An 11,911-nucleotide genomic window follows, 5' to 3' on the forward strand; every position below is an offset into this window, starting at 1 on the left:
ATACCCAGTGTAAGATGTTAATGGGGGAAATGGATGAGGAGTATATGGGAACTCTGTAACATCTTCTATTTTCTGTGAATCCAAAATTGTTTTGAGAAATAAAGTCTACTTAAAAATTTTTTTTAAAACCTACAGGTACACATAATAATATAAATGTATAGAAAAACGTCTAGAGACACAGTGAACCAACGATATTGGTAATTTTCTAACCTGTGTTATGAGTTGCTTACATGGAAAACAAATATATAGTACTATAAAAATAAGATTTATGGGGGGGAAGTAAAAGAAAAAATAAAAACCAGTTTAGGCTTATTTCTTATCAGCAGAAAAGTTTTATTCCTTTTAAGGACAAACAATTAAACCACATCCAAGGCCTTAACTTACAGACACAAACCAAAGTAGCCATTTAAAGCATTAGATATTGAGATACAAGACATACACTGGGGGAAATGCTTCGCCACCTGAAGCTTACACCAAACTTTGCTCGATCGACAGCTGAGCTCTGCTAGTGCTTGGGTGTGGCGGAGGGGAGGAGCAGGCCTGCAGAACCAAAGGAGAACAGCTGTGTTCTACAAGTAGGGAAGCATCTTAGACTGCATCGGTCAGGATATATTTCACGTTGAAGGGGAGAGAGGAAAAAAGCCAAGTCCCTCTTACAGGGCATTAGGCTGCCTTGCAGAGCGCCACAGCAGAAAAGCGGACTTCGCCTTGCTCACGCTCAGTGAATTCTCTGCAGACCTTGGCGGCGTCCTGAAAGGAGGAATGTCATTAATATGCAAACAGCAACAGCTCAAAATGAAAGTTTCAAAGGGCAAGTACCAGGAAGGCCTATTAATGCTCTGATCAACTTCGAACCTCCCGTTAAACTTGGAAACCAGGGCTGGCTTAGGGCAAGAGAAAAACTTCCAGGTGATGGAAAAGACGGGGCCCTGCACCAGAGATCTGACTTCAGAAGCTCTGGCTCCTTCATTCCTTCCACCAACTGCTCTGAGCTTCTCCCACCTTGTGCCTGGTTTTGATGGGATAACTTCACCACCATTAGTGCTCTTTTCCTCAAATCAAAACAAGATAGAAAACTGATCTCTTTCCCATAAAGCGGCATAAGAGAAAAGTTATCCTAACTCAGAAATTCCCAGAGTAGAAACAAATTTCTTTGAAGCAAACATTTCATGAAACAGCCTTAAAGTTTAAACACCTGGTATTCTAGGTACAAAGTGAAGGATTCTTAGATTTATGGCATAGTGACATGTATTACTAATGCTAAGACCTAGATTACAAAGATTGGTAACAGAAAATCGATTCTAATGTTAATTTATTTACCAAACTCTAGGGTTTAAACGCCTTGGATCATAAATATCAATCACTCTGCTCGATTTGTAAAAAGTCCAGTAGAAAGATAGCTCCACAAACCATATTAGATATAAGACCTTTAAGAGGATAAGGAATACTCTAAGACACAGAACAGTCATGGAACATCAGCCCCCAAGGACTAGAAACCACCACCTCCATGAGTTTGACCCTTAAAAAGCATCAACCACGTGAGAGTTTCGTTTCTGCTTTAGAACCACCTGTAAAAACTAAGTGATGTAGATTGACATCTACCTTTTATTCTCTATCAAAATTTTTCATATATTGATACTCCAGACACTCTTTCCTGAAACTGACTTTCCTGTAGGATCCACAGTGTTAATTAACACTAAGGGTGTGTCTCTAAAGAGAAAAGCCATCTCCTACACAATGAGCAGTAACCAAATTCATTCCAATTTAGGATACTTGGGTTAAGTTTAAGTATTTTCTCACAAGTTTAATAATTCAGTGTACAGTTTAGACACCCTAAAACATCTTTAACCATATAGAGCCAGTCTTACTGAGGATAAGAAATTTCACTAATTACGATGCTGGTTTATACTCATTTTTTATTTTTTTAAATATTGGCACCTGAGCTAACAACTGTTGCCAATCTTTTTTTTTCTGCCTTTTCTCCCCAAATCCCTCCAGTACATAGTTGTATATTTTAGTTGTGGGTCCTTCTAGTTGTGGTATGTGGGACGCCGCCTCAGCGTGGCCTAATGAGCAGTGCCATGTCCGTGCCCAGGATTGGAACCAGCGAAAGCCCTGGGCCGCTGAAGTGGACCACATGAACTTAACCACTTGGCCCCGGGCTGGCCCCTATCTTCCTTTAATTTTAAATGAGATTCTAATTGGAGAAGTTAGTTTTTATTTATTTTGTCTTTTTCGGAGGGGGAGGTTGGCCCTGAGCTAACATCTGTGCCAATCTTCCTCTATTTTGTATGTGGGATGCTGCTACAACATGGCTTGACAAACAGTGCATAGGTCCACACCCAGGATACGAACCCTCGAACCCCAGGCCTCCAAAGTGGAGTGTGTGAACTTAAGCACTATCCCACCAGGCCAGCCCCCTATTTATTTTTTTAAACAAAAGTTCTGCCTTCCCCATACCAAATAAATTCTACTGAAGTAACAGTTTTAGATATCCTATGTGGGACACATTTTATGGTGTTAGGGTTAGATATGAGTTAGGATGTCCCTCAGGAGCTTTATTAGAAGGACCAGTCTCCCCCAAATGGGTCATGATCAGAAATTCTGCCAGTGTTCTTATTCTCTCCCATAAGTAAATTCTGACTCATGCAACGCCCCGCAGCTCCTGTTTCTCTAGATTTCTCATTCCATGTTACTACTCCCATACATCCCTTGTACATCCAAGATTTAGCTCTAACTGATCTCAGGTGTATATGACAGCAAACTAGAGAAAGTGACCCTCCCTCCTACAGTGGCATAATCTGGCCCACTAGCACCTTGCAGTCATCAGGTCCATTATATAGACAGCTAGTACTGTACAGTAACTAAGATGGTCTCAATTTGAACCATGGTTCTGCTATTTACGTCACTGACCTAGGGCATCACTTAATCTCTGCACCTCAGTTTCTTCATCTGTAAAATGTGAATAATAACACCGACCTCACAGCCTCATTAAAAGGATTCTATAAAAGATATAAGTCACCCAGAATAGCATCTAGCACAGAGGTCAGCAAACTGCAGCCTGGGGGCCAAACCCAGCCTGCAGCCTGTTTTTGTGAATGAAGTTTGAGTGGCACACAGCCACACCCACTGATGTAGACATTGTCTACGGGCTGCCGTGGAGCGGTAACAGTAGAATTGAATACTTGGAATAGGGCCATATGCCACACAAAGCCTGAAATATTTTCTACCTGCCTCTTTACAGAAAAAGTTTGCGAACCCCTGGTCTGCACACAGCAAGCACTCAAAAAAGATTAGCCGTTGCTACTACAAATGAAGTAGTTATGCCTTAACAGCATTTTTTATTTTATCACAGTTAAGGAACTTTCCTTTATAACAGAGCAGTGATTCAATCTGAGAGCCTCATTTTTAGGGTGAAGAGGCGTAGGCTAGTGAACTCTTGTACAGAACTACGAGGTTTCTGTAGTCCCTTGTCCCAGGATGGTTACACAGTGATCCTGCATCTTAAAGTTCTTGTCAGGCATGTTTTGAATCTGCTTCTCCCATCCTGTAAGAGTAGACTATGTGGGAAGAAAAACTCCTGAAGTTAACTGCCTAACCAGAATCCACGGTACACCACCTACAGGCCTGACCCAAATCCAGCACCTGAGGGATTAGAAAGGCTCAGGTTGCTGCTGCTCCAGTCGTTACCCACGATGTAATTTGACAAGAGGACAACGGTCACCTTAATCCCACAAGGAAGGAAAGCAATGGCTTTCAGGCTAATTCCAACCATGGGCTAACGACAGCACACAATACAGATTAGTCAGGGCTGCTCCAAAGGATCCTATTTAAAACCATTTGCTATAAAATAAGGTAGAGAGAATTACCAAATGATCTTTAAGCCCTAAAGACTGCTATTAACCCAGATGATTGGTGTTGGCAGTACTGAAAAGGTGTGAGCACCTCAGAATAGACAATTTGGCTAAAGAAACACGGGCCCTAGTGGAGAGATTCCAAAGATTACCTGCAGCAGCAGGTCCTCTGAACTGGTGCCATGGTTCACCGGGAAAGGCATCCGCCCATCTGTAACAAGAAGCCAGGCAAGTCAATCTTCTCTGCACGTGTTCTGGCTGCTGTGCTTGCCCAACTGAAAGGGGAGTTCTAGATCCTTCCAAATACCACTGCCATGCTCACTCCCAGAAAGGGAAGCCTGATTATAACAAGCTGAAAATGAGGTTTAAGTGTTCCTAGAAATCCATCCCAGGCAATTCTCATCTACAATCAACAAGACCACACAAGCCCAATCTCGCTACCCTAATAGAGCGCCTGTGCCCAACTCTTGGGAAGGACCAGAGCAGAAGTCAGATGCAGTCTCTGACGTACAGGAAAGGTGGAAACAGGAAGGGGTCCTTGAGGTTGCATCTGCCCCTCAATGACTGCCAACTGGCCCCAAATCTCCTTTGCTCTTGTTTGCCCATAGGTAGTGTCTTGACCTGAAACAACATGGCTGCAAGTCCTTCTCCATCAATACAAAGGGGATGACTCTTACAAGATGGACAAGTTTCCTTGTTGCCACATACCAGTTAATAGAAATTACCCCAATATGTCCCAATTCTTTTTAAACAAAGTCATATTGAGGCACTGATCTTTTTCCAAAAGCATTCCTTGTCTGAAAAGGATGATACTAGGCACCCAATGCTGGTAATGCTGTGGTGGAAAATGGGAAGAGAAAATATGAACTCGTACGCCTTGAACTGGCACTGATCTATTCTCTTTACTGGTTTGTGACTAAAGCATTCATTCAGCAGGTCAGTTGCCTGAAGGGAGTGCTCTGGGTACGATAAAGGGTTAAGCGGCCTCATGAGAACAGCTTGTTGTTCTGGCTTCATAAAGATAGACAGCACCACAAGGTTATATACCAATTCTGTAAGAGGAATTAATCATGAAAAGAATGCACGAAACTATATTAGATTCCAAAAACGGAGTCAAACATACCAAGTTCATAGAGGTGGCCATCCACGTTGTTAAACAGAATAAAATGAAAGTTCACTTTGTCATCTACCTGAAGAGAGTCAAGAAATATTTTTGAAAATGAGTATTCTTTATTGTACTATACTGTGTTTTTAAATTTTTCTTCAGCTTTGAGATGGGACATATAACATTATGTAAGTTTAAGGTGTATAACATGTTGATTTGATACATATATTTTGCAATGATTATTTTATAAGCAGAATTTAATTCATTGAAAATGAATTCTCTCATTATTTAAGTGTAATATCCTTGAACCGGAATTGCTTATGTGTTATTTTACATTATTAGAGCTAATATTTATGTATTTCCTATATACTAGGCCCTATTCTAAGCCCATTAAGGTAGAAACACTGTAACTATCATAATTCTATTACTTATTTTTATTAAGGAGGAAATTAAGGCTCAGGGAGGATAAACATGTCACCAGAGGTCAGGACTAGAAAGTGGCAGAGCCAGTTACAGTTATAAAGGCACCATCACTGACCTACACCTAATTAACACTTGACTTGAAGGCTCTGCTCAGATTAACGGTATACTAAGCCTTCTAGAAACTGTCAGTCCTTGCTAGTACATCTGACTATCTCCAAAAGTCTGTGAGAAGAGCATTTGAAATGCTCAATTACTAGCGGGAGTGTTACTCACTCTATTAGACTCATTTGGATCCAAACAAAATACTATCAGTTTGAATTTACTCAAGACTACGTCAACTGCCAATTGCATTTCTGAAGAGCGTTATTCAGCCATAATTTTCTGGTGTCATTTGGCTGTGGGTGAAAACACTTGCTGTGTTCCCGTAAAGAGGTTCTTGCACATACTTCAGGGGAAACACAGGTGGCAGCTAAGCAGCCTGGCTCTGATTTGTGTTTGTATTTACCCGACATTGGCCTTCCTGTGCCACAGCATCATGGGCTGCCTGAATGGCCTGCAGAAAAGAGAGAAGAATTAGCACAAAACCCCCCAGAGTTACTGAAAAGTGATGTTCTGGAAGTTCTCTTCCTACCTCATTCTTTTCAAAGCATTTGGCTCTGTCTTCAGGGGATAACTTCTCCGTTTCAGAAAGAAATTGTTTCAGGACCGATCCATCCTCTTAAAAAAAAAATGCCCACATTAGTACAGATAAGGTAATGCGAATGGGTGCACACTGATTGCTGACTTCAGCTGTTGCACAGCACGTCGTGTTTAGAGACCTGAATCTTTACTACGGCCTCCAACATGTGGATGAGCTGTCCCCTCTTCCCCAGCCTCTTTTTTCAATCACTTCCCTCTTACTGCATTCAAGCCAGAGAACTCTGTTACTCCAGTGTGCCAAGCCTTTTCTTGCATCTCCTCCCTGCCACCCTGGCCCTTTCACCTCCCACCTCACACTCATCTCTCAAATCTATCACCTTTGTTACAAGCATTTATCCATGTGTAACAAGTATTTGTGAGATTTTTAGTGCCATAAAGGCAGGAACTGCCTTGTCTATCACTCTTATCTACAGCACCTCACATGCACAATTAATGTTTATTGCATACATGATGCAACAATAACATTCTAATCTAGCAATAGTTCTCAAACCAAGATTTTTTTATATCAGGACAGAAAATGCAATCGTGTAATATGGTTATCCAGATAGATATTAGCCTAAGGATCTTAAATAGAAATGTAAAGAGCCTAATAGTTTGGCCTAGAGACAACGACCAGCTGACAGTTGGTATAAGCACTTTGTTGTTGCTCAATACAGGTGAGTCCAGGAGATGCTGAACACATAGCTAGAGCAAGAGTGACATCTTTCAAAAGGCCTTATTTGAACTTTCAGCTCTAAACTTAAATAACAAATTTGCTAAATGAAGACCATTCAAAACTAGGAAGTGATAGGAAATCTCTTAACTTTCTGAGGAGGGCTGTAGCTCATATAAAGTCTTTGGCATGTTGTGACCATTGTTACAAGAGTTACTATCTCTGTTGGCCTCAGGAGAACAGTATTCTAGATAAAGTGAAGCTTATGGCAGAAGAAAGAGAAAGGATCAAGTCACAACTTTTTAATATGGCTCAGTCAATATTTGAAAAAGCAACTTCTAGATCTGGATCTTCATGGTCAGACAAGTTAATTTTTTTAATTTCAAAAGTATACCAGGAGTAGAGTCTTGGCCACACTTCCCTTATTTAAACAAACAAACAAACAAAAAGTATGTGACCTGCTACAAGCAATGGCATGAACTATTAGCTGAAGGTATTCAATTCTTAGCCATCTCTGTCTGTCATCTACATCAGGGCTTGGCAAACTACTACCACCTCTTTTTGTAAATAAAGCTTCATTGGAACACGGCCACATCCATTGGTTTACATCTTGTCTATGGCTGCCTTTGCACTACAAGGGCAGAAACCATATAGCCCTCAAAGCCTAAAAAATGTACTCTCTGGCCTTTTAAGAAAGTTTGCTGACCCTTGGCCTAAATCATATATAATGCCATGTATTTGAACATATTTTAGTGCTGTCAATTGCGCTTTTGACAAGCTTAAGAGCTGAAATTCACTTCTGCTATATCCTCCACAGCATCCACTGGACGTGAGTTAAAACCCCTGATCTGACTTGTTCACAACTTATGGAGAGAGGCAGCCCAAAAGTGTGTCTCATTCACTCTTCCTCTCCAGTGGAAGAAGCCAAACCATGCTTCTTGAAGAATTAGCTTCTATCCCTCAAAAGAGAGAATCAATAAGAATTCACCCACTGATTAAGTTTGGAGAGGTTTCCAAAAAAATTAAGGCAATGATTTTGCTGAATAGACCCTTGGGGGTTTTGGAAAGAGTTATGGTTAACTAGGGGTCAGCTAGAGGATGACTGTCCTCGAAACCCACACCTACCAAACTCCAGTTTGTCCTGGTTATTGGCCACGGCGTGGATAAGTCCGATGGTGCCGCAGGAGTTCCCAATGGTCTGCTTCATGAAGTACACCTTAGGACTGACTTCTTGTCCCTTCAGTTCTTCAATCTGTTTTTTCCTGAAGTTCTCATGCTGTGAATGTAAAAAACATTTTCAAATCTCAAAACGAAAATGCAAAGAACTAGCAGATGGCAGCACAGTGAGTTCTACCACCTAAATGGAAACACAGTGGGATGTGCAACCAGGAGCCTTGGTTCGAGACGCTGGCCAGCGCCCAGAGAATGGCCTGTCTTGCTCCCACACCCACACAGGCCCATGGGGTTCCGAGAGGTTCTGCGACTCCACCCGCTGATGCTGCAGTGCAGTCACGGCCTTGGATACTGCCCAAGGCTTTGTCAAGACACCATGGAAACCTTTTCACTTGAATCAGATGGGGTCCTGAAGTCAGAAAAACAGACAAGCTCATGATTTTCTTCCTTTAACACCAAGGACGACTGTATTTCGTGTAGGCATTCCAATCAAGCTTTAGTCAATTTAACGCCCAACGAGAACGTCAGCCACTTTATATCACACTATTTTTTAAAATTCTACTTCTATTCCATCCAAGCATACTTCTCTTCAAAAACAAAGACAAAATGAGCCTCAACTGTTGGAAGAAACAATTTAAAGAAATTATTTCCTCACCCCTTTTAGGAAGGAAAGGCAACTGGTCTAGAGTGCTGAGCTGTGACTTCCCAAAATCATCTCATCCTACAAGAGGAACATGTGACACTTGTTTCTCCTTGCCAACTATTCAATGAGGACAGATCAGCAATTTGCGGTAAATGAATGAGACTAGCGATAGTTTTCCTCAAAGCATCCACAGCTCTCTGTACAGCAAGTTAATGGGCTTGTCTGGACCTTTCATTAATGAGTTTTAAAGACCTTAAAGATATAACTTCTCAGTTAAAAACAGGGTGTTAATGCTACAGAAACAATAGTTTCCCATAACCAGCATAATTCAAACGGAACACCAGAAGTATATTTCCAATTCTAGTAGCCTTGCATCACTGTAAATGTAATTGAAGTTTAAGCCTTGTCTGTGGTACTATCACAGGAATAAGATCTCTTATCCCACAATCAACTTAAACTCCAACTAGTAGGAACTTCCAGCATCATGTATCTACGAGATCCCTGGATTGAGCTACTCACTGACTATTAAGGATTTTCACTTTTATAGGTTAAGTTTTTTAAAAATGGGAAAGTACCATCCTTAAGAATTGTATTCTTGCTCATCGACATTCTATAAATATTTCACTATCACTTAAAATTACCTTTTTAGAAGTGGTCCATTTAGGATTTCACAATATTCTCCTAGGTAAAATTAGATGCTTTCTAAATTAACACTAGTTTCTTTGGAAGTCCATCTATATAAACCTCAACTTTTCTTTCAATGTGCTTCAGTGTTTCGTCCAATAGGTGTTCTGTGTCACAGAATAGGTGCTCCATAAATCTGGAAGAATGAACTGGAGCTAAAGGACCAAGTCTCGAGCTCTTTCAAACATAAAACGTTCAACCCAGAACGATCTCTAACAAGAGCTGCTTGATCCAGCAAAAGGAGACCAGTGGGCTTTTGAAAAGCAAAACACGCTGCACCACTGCCTCCCAGAGGCCTTGCCTCTGAGCGCTGCTCAAAACCTCCGAGTCATCATGGTTCCTCTACTAAGAAAGCTCGGTGAGGCTCAAATGAGAGAGAGGTGACTGTGTTTGATTTGGTAAAAGCGAAGCTAATTTGACTTGCAATTATTTGGCAGCTCCGTTTTAACTTAAGTAAAGGCTTTGGCAATAAAAGACACGTCAGTGGGATTATTCTAATAGCTTTAATAAGTATTTTTTAACCCACAATACTTAGCCTATTTACTAGGAGGAACGCCTAGACCTTTGCATAGGGTTTAATTTATGCTGAGGATGCTTCTAGAATACCTAGCCCTAGAATGGTGCTTCATTCAGTCAAGCTCACTCTACATTCGGATTGATGCCCCAAATGTAAACATCCGAAGTTTTGCTAAAGCAAATTTCAAACACTCCCAATCAGGGGTCAAGTGACAGCAATAGGAGATAGACAATGCCATGCTAATTAGTGGGATTCCATACGTCGCAAGGCAACAATTATCGCAGCTACCTTTTTATATCTGATGCTCAGTCTTTGAGGTACGTATATCCATGCATACTTGTAGGAAGAAGACCATCTAAAGGGAAATGAAAAGGTGTTTCCAAGACTGCTCTATCTAATGCCCACCTATTTCATGTAGCTACAAGGTCAGAGAGGAAAGAGGGTAAGAGGTGGAAGGAGGTTCCCACACAAGAACCAAACACAGATGATTAAGCTTTTTAAAACGGCACACTGGAGAGGCTAAAACCAAGTGTGCTTGTTACAGGGAGTGGAAGGGTAGGAAGAATCCCGAGTCCACGGGAGACCCAAGCAGTGGAGGTGGAGAATTAAAGAACCTATTGTTTTCCTGTGGTTTAGGCGAGCCCGTCCCCCTCCGTTTTACAGCAAGGTGGGAGCCTGAGAACCAAACAATAAACAGACAGGTCACAACACTTAAAGGGAAACAACCAGCCATTCCTCGGGATAGAAGGCTCAGAAAAGCCTAGGTTCAAGCGAATTCATGAGTAGGATGAATTATTTCCCTGGACTTGGGATGACGGAACTGAGATGCCTCTTCTCTTTCAAATTTAAGGCAATGCTGGATGGATGAGCGAAGAGGCAATAAGCGCTATTACAAGAGGAGCCCCAGTGAGTAGGTACCACTAAGATGTGGGCTCCTCCCTCCATCCCCCAGACTTTTGCCAGATCTGGGCGCCAGGCCAGGAAGGAAGGGGAGCTGGGAGCCTACACTATCCTCAATGCCTCTCTCCGGTTTAGGGGCAGCGCGCACCCCGAGCCCCCTACCTGGGCCGTGAGGGGAAACAGCAGCAGCAAGGCGCAGGCAGGCGCTGGCACCGAGCCCAGAGTCTCCTCCTCCAGCCCCAGCACGTCCACGAAGCGCCACTGGCCGGCGACCCCCAGCCTGGTCAGCACCTGCGGAAGAGACAAGTAAGCCAGGCGCGCGGAGACAGGCAAGTCGGGGCACCTGCCGGGGGGCGGGGTCGGCTCGGCCCCCTCCGTGCCCTCACCCCAGCCCGGGAGGAGTCCCCGCCCCGCCCCCACCCCTGCCGGCGCAATGACACAGCACAAAGCGCGGCCCACACGTGGCTCCCGCGAAGCCCGGGCACCGGAGTCCGCGCGGCCCGCGCCACGCCCTCCGGAGCTCGGCCCTGCGCTCGCATCTGGGCGCGGCCTCCTCCACCCCACCCCCGACAGGTTTCGCAGAGTCACCCGCGGACCCCGAGGCAGGGGCAGAGGGAGGGCGCCGCGATCGCGCCCCGGCCGGGCGGCCTCTGGAGCGCGCAGGGCGCCGCGCGGTCCTTGCGAAGCAACCAGAGCCGGTGGGCGCCTCCGCCTCGGCGCTCCCGGGGGAGGGGGACAGAGGCAGCGCGAGACGCCACTCACTTTGTTCAGCATCTGAAAGGCAAATAAAAGAAAAAATGCAAAAATAAAACCAGTCAGCGACACGGCAACCTGGCGAGGGCTGTCCCTCAGCCCTGCGCTCCCCGGGCAACGGTGCACCTGACGCTCACCTCGGGGTTAATCTCCATCGGTTTGAGCTGCATCTTCGCGAAGAGCGAGAGGAAGGAGAAGCCAGGGAGTAGGAAAAACAGCAAGCGGAGCCGCCCAGGCTGCCGCTATAAAGCTCCGGCCTGACGCACTGTGGGTGCCTGCGCAGGGGGAGCAGGGGCACAACCAAGCGAGGGGGAAACGGTCAGTCGCAGGCAAATGGGCACGAATCCCCCCGTGCGCCGCGCGGAGTGGTACGGTCAGGCCCCCGAACCTTGCAGTCTCACTTGAGGGTGAGATAATCTCGTGGTTGTGGAGATGGGTTTTATTGGTGGGTGTTGCTTGAGTGTATGGAGCTGTCCTTTTTGATGGAGTCTAATTTTTTGCGAAGTTT

General features: G+C 44.0%; 1 protein-coding gene across 1 annotated transcript; it reads right to left on the minus strand.

Moving 5' to 3' along the window:
• Positions 1-312: 312 nt before the first annotated feature.
• Positions 313-11,632, minus strand: LOC124232921 (ubiquitin carboxyl-terminal hydrolase isozyme L1). Its single transcript, XM_046649831.1, has 9 exons — positions 11,541-11,632; positions 11,413-11,424; positions 10,813-10,941; positions 7,859-8,009; positions 6,014-6,099; positions 5,888-5,935; positions 4,978-5,044; positions 4,007-4,065; positions 313-750 (listed from the first exon to the last, which is right to left on the minus strand). The coding sequence occupies exons 1-9, from the start codon at positions 11,571-11,573 to the stop codon at positions 664-666; spliced, it is 672 nt and encodes a 223-aa protein (XP_046505787.1). The 5' UTR covers positions 11,574-11,632; the 3' UTR covers positions 313-663.
• Between the last annotated feature and the right edge of the window lie 279 nt (positions 11,633-11,911).

This window comes from Equus quagga, unplaced genomic scaffold (genome assembly GCF_021613505.1).
Source record: "Equus quagga isolate Etosha38 unplaced genomic scaffold, UCLA_HA_Equagga_1.0 146_RagTag, whole genome shotgun sequence".
Taxonomy (NCBI): Eukaryota; Metazoa; Chordata; class Mammalia; order Perissodactyla; family Equidae; genus Equus; species Equus quagga.

Coding starts and splice junctions, on each gene's coding strand:
- LOC124232921 (XM_046649831.1), bottom strand. CDS start 11,573: ATGCAGCTCAAACCGATGGAGATTAACCCCGAG. Junction 6,100..7,858: donor CCAGGACAAACTGGAGTTTG/GTAGGTGTGGGT, acceptor TTTTTTTTTAAG/AGGATGGATCGGTCCTGAAA. Junction 5,936..6,013: donor AATGCTTTGAAAAGAATGAG/GTAGGAAGAGAA, acceptor TCTTTTCTGCAG/GCCATTCAGGCAGCCCATGA.